The 21637-nt window shown below is 39.5% G+C and overlaps 1 protein-coding gene across 1 annotated transcript in view; it reads right to left on the bottom strand.

Annotated features, from left to right (window-relative positions):
* Positions 1-20832, bottom strand: part of tex15 (testis expressed 15, meiosis and synapsis associated) — a 29336-nt gene extending 8504 nt beyond the window's left edge. The window contains exons 1-6 of the mRNA XM_062971716.1: positions 20677-20832; positions 15715-15841; positions 13428-13590; positions 12110-12344; positions 8493-8639; positions 2133-2295 (exon numbers count right to left, since the gene is read on the bottom strand). Of these exons, the coding sequence (XP_062827786.1) occupies positions 2133-2295; positions 8493-8639; positions 12110-12344; positions 13428-13590; positions 15715-15823 (817 nt within the window). The 5' untranslated portion in view covers positions 15824-15841; positions 20677-20832. The remainder of the gene's footprint in view (positions 1-2132; positions 2296-8492; positions 8640-12109; positions 12345-13427; positions 13591-15714; positions 15842-20676) is intronic.
* Between the last annotated feature and the right edge of the window lie 805 nt (positions 20833-21637).

Raw genomic sequence — 21637 nt, 5'->3', positions numbered from 1 at the left:
TTGAGGGTATTTAATAGTAGTTTTTCTAATGAACTGTTAATATTAGCCATGACAATACAGATTCCAAAAGTTTTTTTTTGCCAAGATATTGGAATATTACAGGAACTTGGTCAGCTTTCAGGGAAGCATAATTTTTCCCCATTGGGGGGGGGGGGGGGGAGTCTAACAGGCAAAGTATGAAAGATGTCACAGTAAAGTAACACATTTAATTATTTATTTACTACATTTATATTCCACCCTTCCCAACCTGAAGGGGACTCAGAGCTGCTTACAAATCATATGTACATATAATATATTATATTATTAGCATAGTACAATATTAGCACCATATGTACTATGCCACTATACTGTAATACTATTAGTATTACAGTAGAGTCTCACTTATCCAACACTCGCTTATCCAACGCATTTTTGTAGTCAATGTTTTCAATACATCGTGATATTTTAGTGCTAAATTCGTAAATACAGTAATTACCACATAGCATTACTGCGTATTTAACTACTTTTTCTGTCAAATTTGTAGTTAAACATGATGTTTAGGTGCTTAATTTGTAAAAACATTACCTAATTTGATGTGTAATAGGCTTTTCCTTAAGCCCTCCTTATTATCCAACATATTCGCTTATTCAACGTTCTGTCGGCCCGTTTATGTTGGATAAGTGAGACTCTACTGTATATTGTATTACATTATAATATTATCAATATTATATGCATATACAATATATTATATAATATATATATATTATTGTATATTATATTGTATAATATATACAATATATATTATATATAATATATATTATATTATTAGTATAGCATGTTACTGGGGGGAATGCCCCCCAACTGATGGCACAGGAGACAAGGTGGAACTGTCTTCTTGGCTCCCCTTCTTCACTCTGGCTCCAGAGCCTCAGTTGGTGATGGGGGAATCCACATCCACTTCAACCTAGGATCCACACTGGGAATTGGACTTTCTGACAGAGATATTATAGTTCACTGCTTAGCAACTCAGTTTTGCCCTTGAATTTGAAGGACAGTGGACGCCATCAGCAAAACAATGTTTCTCTGCTGTATGCCAGCTGCTGCATCATTAACCACTAACAAAGCATATCTTATAGCAGGAACACATGTCTATTCGGCACCAAACAAAATCTTGGGAAAGCTTGAAGCCACTTCCAGTTCTGGAACAGAACAGGGAAAGAGGTGTTGACATGAGTCCTTCTTATCCAGTTAAGAAGAGAGAAGTAAGAAGTGTAGTTTCTTTCTTGGAGAAGGTAAGCTCACTCCTTCTTTTCAGATTGTCCAAAATCCCAACTTTGACTGATGATCCAGATTTGGAATGCCCCCCTTTTTTTTCTTTACCCATGCTGGAAAAGAGTGAAGAATGCCTTTCAATGAGCAGAGGTAAGAGGAATGACTGAGGTAAGTCTGAGTGACATGAAGTGTCCTCCCTCTATGTCTACCTATCCTGACCCTCCTGTGATGTAACCTGATCCTCTTGGGGACGTTTCTCCAGCTCTTCTTCCTATTAATCTTTGCTCTACCTTCCAATATGTAGTTATGTTAGATCAGCACTCTGAGTTACTATCCTATCTCAGAATACAGTTCCTATAATAAAGCTTAATTTCTATCTCCTAATCACTGATGTGTTTGCTCCTTGAATCAAGATCTCTAACTGCAACATACAGTCTACCAGGTTGTGTGAGCCCAAATTGTTTTAAGAGATCCATGGAAGGATTAAGGAAAAACAAAGTGTCAGGCCATGTGTAGAGAACTAATGAGTCATGATGATGCCCAAGCTGAATAGGAAGAATTATTCAAACTGGGCCTTCTGAAAAGAACTTGACCTGCAACTTTTGAGCTGCTTTCTGTATGTGAAGAGGAAAGATGGAAACCCAGCATGGGATTCTAAGCGCCTGAGAATTCGATGCATATTAACATCTTCACTTACTGAAGGGATTCATAAGCAAATAGAGTGTGGACTGCACAATAGACACTCCAGGAAACTGTCAAAGAAAACATGAATTGAGCGACAAAGCATAGCTCCATATCATAAAAATGCAGGGATGGGAGGAGCCAGGTGAGATTACGATAATATTAAGAACATGGAATGTCAATTTTTAAATGTAGCTTACCCACGCGCTTAGGCAACCCCTTAGGTCGACTTTTCGAAGGTGTTAAAGTGAAGCCAGCATGCATCTTCAGATTCACACATTTAATTTTTACTACTGCATATGGAAGACATTGTCTAGGCCTGTCCACAGGTTTTGCAAGTTCGTTATATTCATAAACATATACCTGCAAATGTCAAAATATTACAAGAATATTACCAGCTGGAGTTATTAAGAAATAAACTTGCATACAGAAAATAATCTTCAGTGTTTAACTAAATTTCAGCAAAAAATGACTTGCAAAAGATCCACTTTTTAAAGAAACCTCCTTCTCTGTTTATATAACCATACACAACTATATCTAAAATCACATGCCACTGCAACTTTTGTGGAAACATTAACTGCCCTGATTATTGATCTATTAATATCTCATTGTAAGCTGCCCTGAACATTGGGGGAAGAGGGTTTCACACGTGGCTGCATGAGGCTAGCCACATGTGCCTTAAAGGTCCTCCTCTTGGCAGGAGGGCGCAGCGGCCCATTGCACCCTCCTGCCAAGAGAAGGGCTTGACATTTGGCTGTGCAAGGCTCTCAGGAGAGCCCTGTGTAGCTGTGTCTCCCTAGGTGTTCCTCTTTGTGGAAGGACACAGCGGCCCGCTGTGTCCTACCATAAAGAAGGCGGCTTGACACATGGAGGCTCTCAGGAGAGCTCTGCATAGCCGCATGTGACTTAGGCTGTGACACGCGGCTTGGGCTCGAGGCAAGAGTCCAATGAGCAGCATCTAGCCTGTGGGCCTAGGTTTGCCCATGCCTGCTTTATAGGTACTCTTTGCCCAGGATCTGAACCCCAGAAACAGCTGTTTTCAAGAACTTCTAACACTATAGTCACCTTTTGAAAAAACCCTTCCATCAAAAATCTTGCTAGCCAACATGTTCCTTCCACTTCATTCCAACTGTACACAGATTTTTTTAAAAACCGGGATCTTAGATTAATGAAACCAATTGTCTTGTTGGAAAAGACAAAGGAGAGGATGATTTCAAATCTTTTCACACTATATTATTACAGCTCTATGATTCCACTTTAGCTGCAATAATAATAATAATAATAATAATAATAATAATAATAATAATAATTTATTTATCTACTGCCCTATCTCCCCAAAGGAACTTAGGGAGGTTTACACGTCATGAGGTTTACAATCATGAAACAAGCCCTAAACGGTTCGGGACCTGCCTATCTTTGTGACCACATCTTCCCCTACAAAACTGCACGTTCTCTAAGATCGTCTGGGAAGGCTCTCGCTCCCACTCCATCACAAGCGCGGTTGGTGGGGACGAGAGAGGGGGCCTTCTCAGTGGTGGCCCCTCAGCTCTGGAACTCTCTCCCCAGGGAGATCAGACTAACACCCACCCTGTTCACTTTCCGTAAAGATCTAAAAATGTGGATGTTCCACTGTGCGTTTGATTAGGCAGTCCCCCAGATAATTTTGGCGCCAGTTATGGTCCGAAGTCTAGTCCTTGCACTTCACTACTGCTCCCGACCCAGAGATATAGTACTCTATCTTATATTGCCCTCCATTTTTAATTGCATCATCTGCATTTTACCCATCAGCCCTGCCCATATAACTGATTTGCATTAACCCTGCCCACCATCAGAAACTGCTTACTACTTAGGCCATTGGTGGTTTGTTCAATGATGTTTTATACTGTGTTATGCTGTGTGCTGTTTTATGTTATTTTATTATGATATTGTTTTATCAATTTTATTATGCTATATTTTAACTGTGTTGAGCAGGCTTGTCCTCATGCGAGCCGCCCTGAGTCCCTTTGGGAAGATGGAGGCAGGATACAAAAATAAAGTTGTTGCTGTTGTTATTATTTTACAGACAAAAGTAACAGATATTTATTGCCAAAACGAACAAACAGCAAACAAAAATAAATCAACTGGAGCTGCAGCGGTCTGGTAGAGGGCGATGGTGGGGCCCTTCTGGGCCTGTTGGTGCTGCGCTGGCCTCGAGGAGGGCGATGGCGAGGCCTTCCTGGGCCCATTGATGCCAAAGTGGCCTAGAGGAGGGCTACAGTGGGGCCCTCCTGGGTCCGCTGGTGCCACAGCTGGTTTGGTGTAGCTTAATCAGTGGCACTACAGTACTGCTTTATAGCTGAAAATTCTTTTTGTGTTCTGAGTGTTTTAGTCCAAAAAAGTAATTTTTCAAGCTCTGGTTTCAAACAAACATGAAAAATGAAATATATGACATTTTATCAGGTCATCATATCTAATCTAAATCTTTTTTTTTGGTGGGTAAACAGTTTATTAATGAAATGTTACATAAAACAGCAAATGATAGCAGATATAGTCAGATAGCAATCATTTTGAAATGTACATGCATATATACATTAGTCAATCAGCCTGTTAATTCTAACACTGAGTACATATTATTATCTGTTACTCAAAACCTATAGAATTGCTCTTTCTACATGTTATCCACTATTTTCAATCTAGGTTTCTACTCATTTTTTAAAGAAATTAAATATAAGAGTTCACCCTAACATTCAAACAAAGACATACAAACGTATTACACACAACAGACCCTACACGCACCCAAAAACCCTATCCCACACAAAATAAAACCCCTTCCCCACACCCGTGCACCCTTCACCATGACTTCCACCCTTGAAGCACTATGAAGCCTTTAAGCCAATTTATCTCTCCTTGTTAATAGTAACCCTAAATTCCTAATGGAACTCCTCTATGTTACTGACTCCCTATTCAGATATGCTATGGCCAACTTCCATGTTTCTAAAAAGTCCTCATTACTTTTGTTCTTCCTATTATTGGTAAGCTTGGCCATTAGCATATATTCCCGCATTCTTTCTCTCCAATCTTTTTTAGTTAAACATTTTCCCCTTTCCAGTCTTTGGCTATGGTCAATCTTGCTGCCGCAAAGCTATATTGGTATATTTCTTGGTCCTTTTGGTTATTGTTTTCTCTATGTAGACCTAATAGACACAATCCTGGGCTTTTTAAAAATCTTATTATGTAGCATTTTATTTGTCTCTTTAATTACCTTGTCCCAGAATGCCTGTATGGTCACACACATCCACCACATATGGAAGAAAGTCCCTTTCTGTTTCCTACACCTCCAGTAAATATCTTGTTGTGGTTTATCTATTTTTGCCAATGTTGCTGGGGTGATACAGCATCTATAAAACATTTTATATTGATTCTCCCTAATTGATCCAGATATTGTGAATTTGAATTCTTTGTTCCATAGGTACTCCCAGTTATCCAATTCTATTGGCCTACCTAGGTCCTTGGCCCAGGATATCATTACTGTCTTGACTGTGTTGTCTTCCACATTGTAACTTAATATGTATTTGTATAATCTGGAGATTAACCCTTTGTTTCCCTTTTCCCATATTCTTTCCAGCTCTGATTTTTTAGTTGCGAAACCTACCCTCATATCTTTTTTATATCTTTCATGCAATTGGTGATATTGAAACCAATCATTAATCTCCAATTCTTCCCGCCCTTTTAATTTCCATTCTTCATTTTCTCTAATAAGGTATTCTTTATATGTTCTTGTTTCTACGCTTAAGGGTGGTCTTGTAACTGCTTCTAATGGCCTCAGCCAAAGGGGTGTTTTCGGTTCCATAACTTTTCTGTATTTTTTCCAAATGTCTAATAGTCCCCCTCTAATTATATGTTTATTAAAGTCTTTATTTAATTTGTCTCCATCATACCATACATCTGCGTGCCAGCCGAATCTTAATTCATATCCTTCAAATCTAATAGGGTCTTATTTTCTAATTTTATCCATTCCTTCATCCAGGACAGCGCTACAGACTCGTTATAGGTCCTTAGATCGGGTAAGCTTAGCCCCCCTCTTCCTTTATTGTCAATTAAATTTCGGTATGCTATCCTCGCTCTTTTTCCTGCCCAAATAAAATTTGTAATCTCTCTTTTCCATTTCTCAAAAATTTTTATTCCTTTGATAATGGGTATATTTTGAAACAGGAATAGCATTTTGGGGAGTACCATCATCTTTATTACTGAAATTCTGCCCATCCATGTTAGCGGGATTGTTTGCCATCTAGTAAGATCTTTTTAAATGTCTTCCCATGCTTTGACATAATTATCCTGGAATAAATTGATATTTTTGTTTGTGACCCATATACCTAGATATTTTACTTTCGGAATCACCTCACAGTCTGCTGCGACCTCCAGTTTCTTACAGCTTTTAGCATCTATATTTTTTCCTAAAAACTTAGATTTTTCCTTGTTTATAATAAATCCTGATATGTCACCATGTCTTTGAATAATGCCCAATACTTTTTTAATACTTCGTAGTGGGTTAGTTAGGATACAGACTATATCGTCTGCATAAACCCTAATTTTTAGTTCTTGGCCACTGATCTTTAAACCAGTAATTTCCTTCTCTTCTCTTATCTTGGCATTTAAGATTTCCAGTCCCATAATGAATAATAGTGGGGACAGCGGGCAACCTTGTCTAGTCCCTTTTTGTATGTCAATGTAGTCTGATAGTTGATCATTGATTTTTAACCTTGCTCTTTGATTAGTGTATATAGCCCCTACTGCCCTTTTGAATTGGTGGCCAACTTCAAATTTTTCTAGCACTTTTTCCAAATAATCCCATCCGACATGGTCGAAGGCTTTTTCTGCATCAATAAAGAACAATGCCAAATCTCTGTTTGGGTCTTTATCTGCTACTTCCAGGGTGTTCAATATCAGTCTGATGTTTTGGTTTACTTGTCTTCCTGGGAGAAACCCCACCTGATCTTTATGTATTATCTGTGCCAGAGCTTGCTTAATTCTATTTGCCAATATAGTGGCAAATATTTTGTAATTGCAGTTCAGCAGTGATTTAGTCTGTAATTTTTGATTAAGTCTAAGTCTTTATCCTGTTTGGGAACTAAAACAATTATGGATTCCTTCCAGGATTCTGGACGTTCCCCCTTTTTCAAGATTGAATTCATCACTGATACCAACTGTGGTACTAGCTCTTCCTTAAACTTTTTATAGTATAGGGTCGAAAGTCCATCTGCCCCAGGGAACTTATTTATTTTAGCTATATTTATTGTCCTGATTACTTCCTCTGGTGTAATTTGCTTGTCTAAGTCGGCTTTCATTCCTTCTGAAATGTGTTTTAAGTTTGTCTCCTCTACATACTGGGAGATTGTCTTAATTTCCCCCTGAGTTCTTTTGTATAAGTTTGCATAGTATTCTTCAAATAGTTTTTGTATCTGTTGTGAGTTGGTGACAATTTAGCCTTTATTTTTTATCCTCATTAGCAATGGTTTCTTCTTTGCATCTTTTATTTGCCAAGCTAATAATTTCCCTGGTTTGTTTGCATTTTCAAAAAAGTTGTATCTATTATACATAACGTTCCTTTCTATTTCGCTAGCAATTAGCTGTTCGTATTGTTGGTGCAATTTTTTTTAGTTCACCTTGAAATCTCGCCTTTGTACCTTTTTCTTTTTCTAATTCTAATTCCTTTGTCCTGATTTTTGACAACAACTCCAATTGGGCCTTATTTTTTCCTTTGAACCAAATTGAGTTTTGATATCTAATCTAAATCTAAACCTAAATCCATAATAAAAGCGAAAACCCGTATGTGTGTATGTGGCACAGGTGTCCACTCACACAGACAGCCTCCGGCCTCCACAAACAGGCCACAGTTCCCAGGGTTACGAATCCAGCAAGTCACCCCTTTGCACTGACATTGCGGTTACCGCGAGCGCCATGAACATGCAGCCCAGCCCCTGCCAATGTCCTTCCCAAACACTACGGCTCACCACCCAAGGAATGCTTTCGTCTGGGGACCATTTCATCCTAGATTTTGCTTTTTCCTCCACCACAGGCAGGCATCCCAGGGCTCTCTCTCCATTGGTGTGGAATGTGCATGGCCCCGCCCACTGCCCTTCCCTTTCTAATCTGTCTGCATAACAAACAGAGCACAACTGAGCTGCAACTAAACTTACTGGAGGAGTTTGGGGGATTGACTCCACATGGTGGAAGTTGTAGTTCACCCTGCATCAAGTCAGAGCACTGTCACTCCTACTGGGGAATGTAGAGGAGTTGTGGATACTGATAGATATTTTGGGGCAATTGCCCTGGGAATCTGGAAGTTGCAGTAGTTCACCCCAATCCAGAGAGCACTGCAGCACACCTGGTACACACGCCCAAAAGGGCCAACTTTGAATACTGGCAGGGTTTGGGGAGGATTCAAGCCACGATTCTGGGAATTGTAGTTCACCCACTCCAAACAGAATACATAACATTAAAAGACAAATAATACCATTCTCAAATAACCCGGGCATCGCCGGGTCCCCAAGCTAGTTTGTAATAAAATTAAGGTTGCTTACCAAAGAACCCAGGACCTGATTCTCCAGTAAGTCTTTAACTGAAGGATGAACTGTAGACATGTGGCAATCAAAATTTGGTGTTGGATCCAAAGCAATTTTCTTTTTGTTTTTAGCAGGCGGAAACCTTTTTACTTTTCCTAAAAGAACCTGTTCATATAAGGAGCAGAAGCACAGCAAAGTAAAATTATATACAACTTTGTATTTTTTTAGAAAAGCAATTTTTTTTAATGTTTTAAAAAAGTTTTAATGATTTAATTTATGGCCATATATGATCATTTCTAGACATGTAATGTTTATATATGTTTACTAGCTGTGCCCGGCCACGCATTGCTGTGGCTTAGTCTGGTGGTGTTGGCCAGTCTACATTAGGTTGTATTTATGGTGTCACCTCCACCCTTCTTTATACTCACATTAGTAGTAGTACTTGGAGGGATTTGCTCCAAGGTCATGTGGTATGAGTGCATGGAGCGCTGTGACCTTGCCACCATAGTAGTACCTATTGATATACTAACATTTGCATGATTTGTGTGGGTTTGTGTTTGCTTGCTTGGTGTTTGTGAGGCATGATAGTTTTGTGTGTGTGTTGTTGTGATGATGGTGTTTGTGTGGAGGTGTCTATGTGCCTTGGCTGTGGTAGATATGGGAAGTTGTGATTGCTTTGGTGTGTCATTTGTGGGGGGGGGGGGGAAGAGTTGTGTAGGTGTGTATTGCGCACGTTTGTTAGTGTAGGATGCTGGAATCTTTTTGCATTGTAGTGATGAGGGTGAGTTTGTGTTGGTTTGGTGGTCATCTGTAAGGTGTGGCTGGATTGTGTTCTGCATGGTTGAAGGGCTAGGCAGGAGAGGAGTATGTTGAAAGTCTTGGGGGTTTTTTGTGTTCTTGTTATTATGGGTCTTCCTATTGTTTGCCTCTGTACATTTGCAGTGTTGTATATGTATTTGTCAGGAATGGCTGTTTGTTCTCATGCATTGTAGAATGTAGTGTATGTGTTGACTGGTGTGTCTTGGCAGTTGTACTTTGTGGTTTTGCACATGCTGTTTTGGTTTTTTAGGTTGTTGTTGGGTGGTGGTATATGATGGGTAGCGATGTGTACGTTGGGTTTGCTGTAGAAATGCTTGGTTTGTGTGTGGTGGTGGTTGGTGTTTTTTTTGTTTTTGTTTGGATTGAAGGCTGTCTTTGTAGTGTGTTGAGCAAGCCTTTTCCTCTTTGTGATGTATGTGTTCCCCGGTCCCTCCCCTGCTCCCTTCCCTCCCTCCAAGTTTTGTGTGGTCTGCAGTTTGAGGGGAACTTCTCCTGTGCCGTCGCGTTTCCCCTGGTGAGGGCTGTGAGGGCCACAGGTGGGGGGGGGGAAGCTTTGGAGCCGAAAAGCGGTGAAGGTAAGGGGAGTGGTGGTGGCTGGGAGGGGGGATGAAAGGTTTGGAGGCGAAAAGCAGCAAAGGCAAGGACAGTGCTGGTGGTTCCAGCGGTGGGGGGGGGGGGGGGAAGTTTGGTGGTGATAGGTAGTTTGTGCGGGGATCTTGCCTTCCGTTTTAGTCCCTTTTCCCCCGGGAAGGCCCCCCAAGGGCTGGGTGGTCTCTCCTAGTGGCTCCATGGGGTTTTTAAGGCTCCATGATGGTTGGGGATGTATAGTTTTGTTGTATGAATGTAGAGGCATGGATGATGGGTTGTGGTGTCAAATTTCGAGGTTGGGGGCCTTTAGTTTTGTTGTTTTGTCCGGCGCCGCGATTCCATTACTTTTTTATACTTATAGATATGGATGCGAGACATTGAATCTTTGCCATGTATAATGCTGTACACTGCTTCGAGTTCCCCAAGGGTGAGAAAAGCTGTCTATAAATGAATTATTAAATATGCTCCCTGTACGCCACTCCACTTAAAAACCTGGATGCCGCCCGTTGGGACTACTTGAAGCTTCCAAACAGTCTTCAAAGGCAACTCCACTTAGGTGTTGCAGTAATCTATTTAAGATGTAACAAGAGCGTGGACCACCGTGGCCAAGTCTGACTTCGCAAAGTATGGGCGTAGATGGTGCACAAGTTTTAATGGTGTGAATGTTCCCCTGGCTAAGGTTTCAGGCTCAGCGATGAGTCTAGGAGAACTCCCAAGCTGCAAACCTGTGTCTTCAGGGGGAGTGTATCCCCATCCAGCACAGGCTTTAACTCTATACTCTGTTCGGCCTTACAACTGACCAGGCATACCTCTGTCTTGTCTGGATTGTTTCAATATGTTTGCCCTCATCTGGACCGTCACAGCTGCCAAGCACTGGTTTAGAACCTGAACAGCCTCCCTAGCATCAGGTGGAAAGGAGTAATGGAGTTGCGTACAGATGGCACTGAACTCCAAAGCTCTGGATGATCTCTCCCAGCAGCTTCATATAGATATTAAACCATATGAGGGACAATACTGAACCCTGTAGGACCCCACAAAACAATGGCTGAGGGGTCAAGCAGGTTCCCCAACAATATCTTCTGGGAACAATTCTCCAGGAAGGACTGGAGCCACTGCAAGACAATGCCTCTGAGTCCCATTCCTGCGAGGCTTCCCAGAAGTATACTGTGGTCAACGGTATCGAAGGCTGCTGAGAGGTCCAAGAGAACCAACAGGGACACACTCCCCCTGTCAAGTTCTCTACGTAGATTATCCACTAAGGAGATCAAGGCTGTTTCAGTTCCATGACCCGGCCTAAAGCCCGACTGCGAGGGATCTAGATAATCAGTTTCTTCCAAGAACACCTGGAGTTGCGAGGCCAACATACGTTCCAAGACTTTGTCCAAAAAGGGAAGATTGGAAACTCGCCAAAAATTGTGCAAATGAGTGGGGTCCAGTGATGGTTTTTTCAACAGCGGTTTCATGACGGCCCTCTTTAGGCCCATTGGAATCTTGCTTTCTTGTATGTAGGCGATAACCATCACCTTCACCCACTTTGCCTACTATGTCTATGCATAGTAAACTCTTAGTTAACTGGAACTCAAAAAACTGGAATTCTTAGCAACCAGCAAAAAAATACTTGTAATAAAAATTACAATACATTTATAATACAGTGAAACTGTTTTACACCTTAAGTTAAGTCAGTCATTCTTTGCTTTTAATTACTGTACTTCAATATTAATAGCAAGTCAATACAGAGTGTAAGGTATTTTTATTATTTGACCTATTTTTAATAGTAACTTTCCAGCAACCAGAAACTGAATTTATCCGGCATCTACCAGTCACACAATTGGATAACGGATTGTGTGACTCACAGAGACCACAAAGAACAGACAATAACAAAATAAAGCCTATATAATCAGAACTCTCAAACAATCTCTTGTGCAAGCATACAGAAAGATAATGAATAGCTAGAAGCAGTGTATTAATAAATCTAAACTGCAAATCAAAAAGTGTGTGACTTATGGGAGGCAATTATAAGCTTTACTGTGTAACAAGATATTTATATTTCTATTCCCGTATTTAGTTCAGCTTTCAAAAACTTGCATTTTATTTTCAGTTCAAACCAATTCCTCCTTTCATAGGAAGAATGAAACCTCTGGCTCTGAATCAATGAACGCTTGGCCCCAACATCATAAAAAGGTAGTTTGTCTAGTGCTCCCAATTATCATTATCACATTACCACTTACCCTGAAAATGATGACATTTTCTATATGGGATGAGTGGATAGCTGCATATTTCAGAGCAATATCAACATGTCTGAATAAATATACTCCCAGGTGTCGATTTCCAAGTTCATCCATTATTTTTAGATTTTGACCAATATGTAGGCCACTCTGACATATTTTTGAGACATCATCCTTAGCGACTACTAAAAAACATGGAAGTTCTTTATCTGGTTTTCTTTCTTGGCGCAACCTACTCCTAACAAGAAAAAAAGAGATAATGTTTATTTCCAAATGCAGTGGGCGTCTGGATATCAAAATCTGTGTACAGGCCGTATAGGTACATTTTTAAAGTACCCATTCTTTATTCCATCCAAACGTGTATTTTTTAGCCTTGGATAGCATACAGATGGGTTAACATCTCTGTGGCATTAGCTTTGCTGTCTGTGTTCAGAAGATTTCACCTCACTTTTTGTCCCTGTGAGAATTAAAAAAAGAGTTTTGAAAAAAAATGGCTTGTTGTGGAAACAAGAATTGGTGAGAAAGCTTCAGTTGAGACACCTTTCCCCCATGACAACTCTTCCAGGAGTAAATTTCCGTTCCGAGGGGTCAATTCTCTCACTTCCTGTTGTTTTACCCCGTCTGTAACTATGAGTCCTTTTAAAGTCAGATGTTTGTAACTTGGGTACTGCCTGTATTTCAGATCCCATTATATACAGTGCCATAGAAAAATAGTGTTCCTTATATAAAATAACAAAATCAAAGCTTGATCGTTCTATATTAATTTGCAAGAACAATACAATTATCTAGACCAGTTTATGTTAGGATACCTCATTGTGTACTTTAACTGCAATGATTCAAACCACTCTCAATAAAAAATGTCTTGCTTTTCTGGAATTGAGAAGACATAAGTTCAAGTGATAACTCAATCACACAACTCATCTAGTGTATTTGGGCCCATTACTATTTATTTATTTTATATACCACTCTTCTCTCCCAGGGGGACCCAGAGCAGTCTTACACAATGGCAGAATAATTGCCACATATAATACAACATGTAGTAAAAACCAAACATAAAACACAAATAAAAGCCGATATCCAAATCAAATTAAAACAATTAAACCATGTGACCATTAAAACAGGGGAAGTTTGAGCCAAAGTCAGAGTCAATCCGTGTTCGACTTAATATTAATTCATAAATTAATATTAATATATACTATCCTGTTGTCTCTCATCTTCACAGTATTGCTGAAAAGACTTACATGAACAGCATCTTCTGGGAAGAAGCGTATGGTACACATGTTATAAAAATGAATAAATTAGATCGTCATATAGAAATTACCTTTTCATGACAAATTCTTCTTCTAGGTGTTTATTTTGCAGCATTTCTATCTTTTCAATTGGCCACCTCTCAAAATTGTTGTCTTTGGCAAGGCAGCCTTGAATCAAACACTGTTTGACCTCATCATATTCCCTTTTATTAGCAAAACACTCTGTCAGAATGACTACATGAAAAAAGGAAAATAAATAGAAGTATAAAAGCATTATGGCAAAAACACAACAGTTGTTGTTGGCCCAGCAACTGGGTAAGCACAAAGCCTTGGGACACAAAGAAAATAGTCTTTTTAAAAGGTCACAGAGGAAAAACGACTGTAATCAGATCTTTAAAACGGCAATCTCATAAAAATTCCAACTTTTGGGGAAGTATTAAATTCCCTGTTAATATTTAATTCCTTTTTTGCACAGTAAATTAATATCTGTACAGTGTAGCCTATAAATCGGATACACTGAGGTAATATATTGGTGTGGCATGTTCAACTTCCCAAAAAGGAACCATTTCTATGTTAGCTTCTGCCATGGAACGACAAATTGTCAATTTGGTGAGATTAAAATTTCGCAGAGGACTTGCAAAGGCTTCTTAGACATCAAGAAAGAAATTCTTACTTTCCCCATCCCATATACAGTAGAGTCTCGCTTATCCAACATAAATGGGCTGGCAGAATGTTGGATAATAAGGAAGGATTAAGGAAAATCTTATTACACGTCAAATTACGTTGATTTTACAAACGAAGCACCAAAACATTGACAGAAAAAGCAGTTCAATACTTGGTAATGTTATGTAGTAATTACTGTATTTATGAATTTAGCACTAAAATATCGCAATGTTTTGAAAACATTGACTACAAAAACACTGGCTACTAAAGAGCAGACTGTGATGGATAATTCAGAACGTTGGATAGGTGAAGGTTGGATAAGCAGGATTCCACTGTATATCAATGAGACACATGGGATGAGAGGGTAGAAGCATATACAAGAATATGACAGATCTGGATATACTTCTATTTAATTCCATTCCACCTCACTCCAGGGATTGAAGCAGGAACGTGACTTTCTTGGTGACCATCTACATGGGCCAAATGAGACGGGGCAGTGGTGAATGGACTCCACGGTGTCCAAATGACACATGGGGTCATGTGCCCCAATGCCTACCAAGTTCCCTCAACATGGCATCATTTTAAAACTTGCAAGATGCTCTGGAGCTTCCCCAAAACTTGTCTGCACTTTCTTGCATTGTGAACAGTTGGGCTAATTTATATCCAGACTAGCAGTGACTGTTAATATGGTCATCCTGCTTTCCCTGGGCTCAGGGCAGCCTGGAGATGGCACTTACCTTCCCCCTCTTGTCCTCAGCTTTGCGATGACCACTATCAGGCCTGAAAATGCATGTGGTCATTGCTCCTTGCGCCCAATGATACTGACTTGTGCAACGGAACTGTCAAGAGGAGGGAGGAGAGAGGAAAGAAGGTGCAATTCCTTATTGTTGTCCTGGCATTTCAGCCAACATCAGTGGATGAGATGAGATGAGTGATAACCACTGGCAATTTTGCACCCTGTGATCGCTAAGAGGAGGACAAGAGGGGGAAGGTAACGGTGGTGGTCTAATAGCATCAGGCTTCAGAACTTCTTAAGACAAAAATGGAAGTGAGGCTATGTAACATAACTTCTTACAAATAGCAGGTACTAGAAATCTGAAAATCTGTACTCATCTGATCAACTAAGTAAAATTATTATTTCACTAGATATACACTCCTATTGGTCTCATTGCTCCAGTGTGTTTATGAGCTTCATTGGGGCTAGTACTATTCTTGAGTAGGGACCAGAGCAAATGGATTAGCTATTTCTGCAAAAGCCTCAATAGAAATCATGAACACTTCAGATACCAGAATGCCAAACTATCGGAGATTAGCTGCTCATGTTAAGAGAGACTGAATCCAGTGGATGTCAGAGCAGAGTGTGCATGTCTGCTTATTCACAGTAAGTTGGAACTATTTCAAAAAAATCTTGCTTACTATACTGTCTATGCCAGATCATGCCACTTAGTATTCTTTTAAAGCTAATCCATAATTCTGGTGTAATCACTTTATGTAAGCACAGAGAAGAAGCCACAACAGTCTGCATCCCTACCATAAACTTCAAATTCTGTTGGGATATAATTTAAATGGGAAATGATACATGATATGAACAAACCTAGTACCTAAAAGTTTTGCTATGGGGATAATATGAAATGTCTTGGTTAAGCAACTTGGATCCATAATACATTTAGAAAAATGAGTTAACATCCACTGTACCTTTGTCAAGTGTTATTTTAGGGATGTTAAAATTCTTTAAACGATTTTGTCCTGGTGCCTTTTTATTTGACGCCATTTTTTCCTGAATTGTGTCCACGATTAATTCCATTTGTATTTCTTCTTCAATCTAGACCAGGAATGAAATGCACAAATAGTTGTGTCTGCTTACTATACAACTTCTTTCATGTTGTTAAACCTCGTAACATTTTTAACAGTTTTATTATCCTACCGCATCTGATTTCCAATTCAGTAGTATCTCTGACGCATGAGTGTGAAAGTATATTTAACATGCATATCAAATTCTATAAACATCAGCTAAATATTATTATTTAGTCTTATTACTTGAGTTCAGAACCAATTTGTGTTAAATTTTATTAATTTCTGCTTAAGTAGGAACTTTTTACAGTAACTTCTTAACTAGAGAAATGTATAGCTGCTATCTAAGAACTACTCACTAGGGGGATGTATAATACTGTAAATCTCATTCAGAACACAAATCATTTTGCTAAAATAAAAGCAGGCAACTGCTCAAAATTATGAGTTTCATGATATACAAAAGGTTGCACAAATCAATACTATTTTAAACAGCTCAAAGCTTTATAATAGTTGCTGTTGCTGTGGAGATATACTCATAGTGACCCTTTTGTCAGATCAGTATCTTTTCATGAGAATACAAAAATGCATCAATACTTCTTGTAAAGCACACCTAGTCCACATTTCTACACTCAGATACAGAAATACAGGTTGAATATTCCTGATCAGGAATTCAGTGGGCTGCTGTGAGTTTTCCAGGCTGTATGGCCATGTTCCTGAAGCATTCTCTCCTGACATTTTGCCTACATCTATGGCAGGCATCCTCAGAGTTTGTGAGGTCTATTGGAAACCTATGCAAGTGGGGTTTATATATCTGTGGAAGGTCCAGGATAGGAAAAAGAACTCTTGTCTGCTTGAGGAAAGTGTGAATGGTGCAATTGGCCATCTTGATTAGCATTGAATGGCCTTACAGCTTCAAAGTCTGGCTTCTTCCTGCCTGGGGGAATCCTTTATTGGGAGGTGTACATTTAAAGATTAAATGAGAATTAATTTAACTGGTAAAAAGGATCCATTTTCAATGTAAAAATTTTATTTTGCTTTTTTAGATTGCCATGTAAACTCATTCTTATTACATTCCCACCTCTCCTAGCTCTCTCTCTCTCTCTCACACACACACACACACAAAGGTAAGTGTCAGAAGGTTTGCGAGGCAGATTAATTCCTCCCCCTTTCCCCATATGAAATATTAGGCAGGTGGTTTAAAACTGTATTCTAACATCTGGCACCTCAATCACTGATAGCTAAAATCTCAACAAATAAAGACTTTATAATGTTTGTTTAACTTATTTCTTTCATGTTTTTCTTTTTCACTATTGGACCAGCTGTTCTTAGCATTTTATAATTTCACAGTCTTGTAATGAAGTTTCAGGTTTTTTTTTAATTCTTTCTTTTAAGGTACTGTAAATTATTTCTCAAATGTTTCAAAATACACAGGACTTATCACTTTATTTTGAATAGCCCAATTAAGTTTCCAACCAAGTGGCTCAGTGACTTTCTGAAAGGTATCTGACCATTTTAACCAAAGGAATAACCATAAATAGCAGGGGGAACATTCATACAAATTCATATCCATTATACCGGTAGTAGAGATTTGCAGGTCAAAAACGGGGGTATTAGAAGATCTAAACCAAGATTAGGCAAATCTTGGCCCTCCAGGTGTTTTGGACTTCCAACTCTCAGAAGCTGGGACTTGTTTACTGATTGTTAGGAATGGTGGGAGTTGACATCCAAAACACCTGGAGGGTCAAAGTTTGCCTATGCCTGATCTAAACTATCTAATATCATAAAACATCTTTACAACCAGCATCCTAAGAAACCCTCAGTATCAGGCAAGTATCCTTGGCAAGAGCTTTCCTGAGTCAGGATGTCACAACCAAAAATCATATATCAATCATGAATATATTGATTACAAAATATTTTAATTAAGAGTACTGATGTCCAATTCTTTTAAAATGTTTGCATAATTTTGGATTTTAAAATGTACTGTAATGTTTTTAATGTAAGCCACTTTGAGGGCCCTTCCAGACAGGCCCTATATCCCAGGATTATACCAGGTTTTCTGATTTAAACTGGATTATGAGTCCTCACTGCCAGATAATCTGGGATAAACAGATAATCTGGGATTAGACCCTGGAATAAAGGGGCAGTGTGCAAAGGGCCTGAGTCTCTCTGTGGAAAGAAAAAATGGGGTCTAAACAAACATAATAAACACAATAAACATATTTTGTGTTTTCTAAACATTTTACAAAACCTCGTAAAGACTTATTCAAAAAGACTGGTTAAACAACAGGAAGTCACGATTTGATAAAGCAATTGGAACTTGAAATAAATAGGGTAATGGAAAATCTGTAACTTTTTATATTTCCTTGAGTACTATATTCTAGGAGACTGAATGAAACAGAAAACTCAGAAAAAACCTAAACAAGTCAGTCAGCAACATATTAAAAAAACAAGTTACTGTACTTTATACCAGAGGTTGACTGACTTCAAACTCATATGATTTACTTTGGTTTTTTAAATCAATCAGCCAGAGCAAGATGCAAAAATCGTAATTTATAATTAAATAAATATTAACCTCTCCAAAAAATTCCTAAGTACCACAATAGAGGTCACTGTCCCTCCACACAAAAATCCACATTATGCTGTCATTTTACTGTGACAAATCCTTGCTAACAGCTAGTATAAATCACCCATATTTTCATCAGTGGTTCTCTATCAATTTTCTGCACACTCCTGCTTTGTTCCTACTTTTATACAGTAACTGTTTTCTATTTTAGAGGACAAGACAAGCTGACCACAATTCACTTTATGAGTGTTAATAGTACTTATGCTGTTGCCAAAGGCTTTCATGGCCAGAATCACTGGGTTGCTGTGAGTTTTTCAGGCTGTATGGCCATGTTCTAGCAGCATTCTCTCCTGACTTTTCACCTGTATCTGTGGCTGGCACCTTCAGAGGTTCTGCTGGCAGTGAAGCAAGTGGAGTGTATATATACAGTATCTGTGGATATATATCAGATGCCAGCCACAGATGCAGGCGAAACGTCAGGAGGGAATGCTTCTGGAACATGGCCATACAGCCCGAAAAACTCACAGCAACCCAGTTCTTATGCTGTTGTTGTCTTTTTTAATTTCTCATTTACAGCAACTCTAAGGTGAACTTGGTAAGATTTATTTAAAGAATTCTGCCTCTGCCTCTTGGAGGCTGAGACAGTGTGACTTGCTTAGATGTGCAGAGATTCAAACCCTGGGCTCTAGAGTCATAGCTCAACACTCATTTTGAGTTGGCTCTCTATAATATTTATGCTTTCAAATTAAATAAAGCCCCAAACATTAGAAAAACGTAGTGGTCTTGTATATGCTTAAGAAGGGAGTAAATCCCACAAATTAAGTGGGATTTTTTGGCGCTAATCTAATCTAATCTAATCTATCTAAATCTAAATCTAATCTACGTTGTGGACCCAGATAACCCAGTTCAAAGCAGATCTTGGGCTCTTCCAGACAGGCCCTATATCCTCCAGAATCAAATCCCAGGTTTTCTGCTTTAAACTGGATTATAAAGTCCGCACTGTCAGATAATCTAAAATAAATAGAAAACATGGGCTCAAATATTGAGATATAGGTCCTGTCTGGTGCCCCTTCCACACAGCTGAATAAAATTCCATAATATCTGCTTTGAACTGGGATATATGTAAATGTGGACTCAGATATCCCACTTCAAAGCAGGTATTGTGGGATTTTCTGCCTTGATATTCTGGGATGTAGGGCTGTGTGAAAGGGCCCTTTGTGGGATTTTCTGCCTTGATATTCTGGGTTATATGGCTGTGTGTTATAGGGCCCGATATTGGCTTTGAACTGGGTTATCTGAGTCCACACTGCCATATATCCCAGCTCAAAGCAGATAATGTGGGATTATATTCAGCTGTGTGGAAAGGGCCTTTGGCAGAGGTGGCTAAAGATCTTGAGAAACTACAGCTCCCAGGATACCACAGCCTCAAGCAGCCATGGCAGGCCAAGCGGTAGGAACCCGCTCCTCTGAACTGGGGACCCTTCCACATATAATAGAGTCTCACTTATCCAACATAAATGGGCCGGCAGAGCGTTGGATAAGCGAATATGTTGGATAATAAGGAGGGATTAAGGAAAAGCCTATTAAACATCAAATTAGGTTATGATTTTACAAATTAAGCACCATAACATCATGTTAGACAACAAATTTGACAGAAAAAGTAGTTCAATACACAGTAATGCTATGTAGTAATTACTGTATTTACGAATTTAGCACCAAAATATCACGATGTATTGAAAACATTGACGACAACAATGTGTTGGATAATCCAGAACGTTGGATAAGCGAGCGTTGGATAAGTGAGACTCTACTGTAATTGAATAAAATTCCACATTTTCTGCACTGAACTGTAATATATAGCAGTGTGGGCTCAGATAACCCAGTTCAAAGCAGCTATTGTGGGATATTCTGGGTTATATGGCTGTGTGGAAGAGCCTCGGATTTTTTGGGGGGAGATTCGAGAGAGTAACATCATAGTCCAGGCTCACTATACTAACCTCGGGGATCTCGAGAAAGGAGGGACAGGCGCCAAGAAGAAGAAGAAGAAGAGCCCGCCAAAACAAGATGTAATAATTCCAGTGATCCTGGTTTCTCCCATGGCGTGGCTACCAACGACGCTTACTATTCCGTTGTAAACGACTTTATGGCCGTTAACGCAAGCTCGGACAGAGCTTCGCCATGGTGACGAAAAACAACAAATAGAACCTCCAGCTCCAGGAGCAGTTTACCTGCGCGAGTAGCCCGGTTGCTAGGCATTAGTCAACGCATTGTGACCGAGGAGGCTATAAGCCATGCATACTCACAGTAAGCAGACAGCGTGTCTTCCCTGACGGCGCTGAGTGTGAAACTGCTCCAACTCGAACTGCTCCGACGGCAAAAAGTCTCAGTCTCCAACCAACCAAAAGGGAGGATCCGCAGCGTGAAGCCTTTCTTTTCCACGCCCTCTCAAACAAGCTTCCCGTTTGTGGAGGGGATGGCTAAAGCCCCTTCCACACAGCTGAATAACATCCCACATTACTTGCTTTGAAGTGGGATATGTGTCAGTGTGGACTCAGTTCAAAGCAGATATTGTGGGATTTTCTGACGTGATATTCTGGGATATAGGGCTGTGTGGCAGGGCCCCCAAGTTCAAAGCAGATATTGTGAGGCAATGAAAAATCAAAATGTGTAGTCCATGCACTGCCTTGCCAGACAAAGAAGATACAAGGGTTGAATGAAAAGTAATGCCTACACCTTCGTAACTCCTCAACAGATGGCAGTACTGCTATGCGGCAGGTACTGGCTTGTTCAGTAGACTCTCCTCTACAGTTCCAGTTGGCAGGAAGCCTTAGCATTGAACGGTTGTGTTGTTAAAGTGCAAAGTATGGAACCCTAGGCAGACGGTCGGTCAATGCGACTTAAAGTAAGTAAAGTAAGTAAGTAAAAGTTTATTTATATACCGCCCTCTCTCCCAAAAGGGACTCAGGGCGGTTTCCAATATAAAATCAGCATAAAACATTGTACAATAAAACACCGAAAACACTATAAAACGCTATAAAAATACAAAAAAAACCCAACCACATAACAATTGACTAAGACAATCACATAAACAGGAGCAGTATAATCACTCAAATAACATATGAATTACAGAAGAAAAAAAACAACGTGAAGTCACTGAATTCTTGAATCTCCTTTGTGTCACCCCAAAGGAGATTCATTAGAGAATGCAAGCTGTTTATGGTGATTGTGTTGATGTGACAAAAACAACAATTCTTTATTGATTAG

The sequence above is a fragment of the Anolis carolinensis genome, chromosome 2 (genome assembly GCF_035594765.1).
Source record: "Anolis carolinensis isolate JA03-04 chromosome 2, rAnoCar3.1.pri, whole genome shotgun sequence".
Classification (NCBI taxonomy): domain Eukaryota; kingdom Metazoa; phylum Chordata; class Lepidosauria; order Squamata; family Dactyloidae; genus Anolis; species Anolis carolinensis.
The sequence above is the reverse complement of the archived record's forward strand: the minus strand, read 5'-3'. Positions and strand labels throughout refer to the sequence as shown.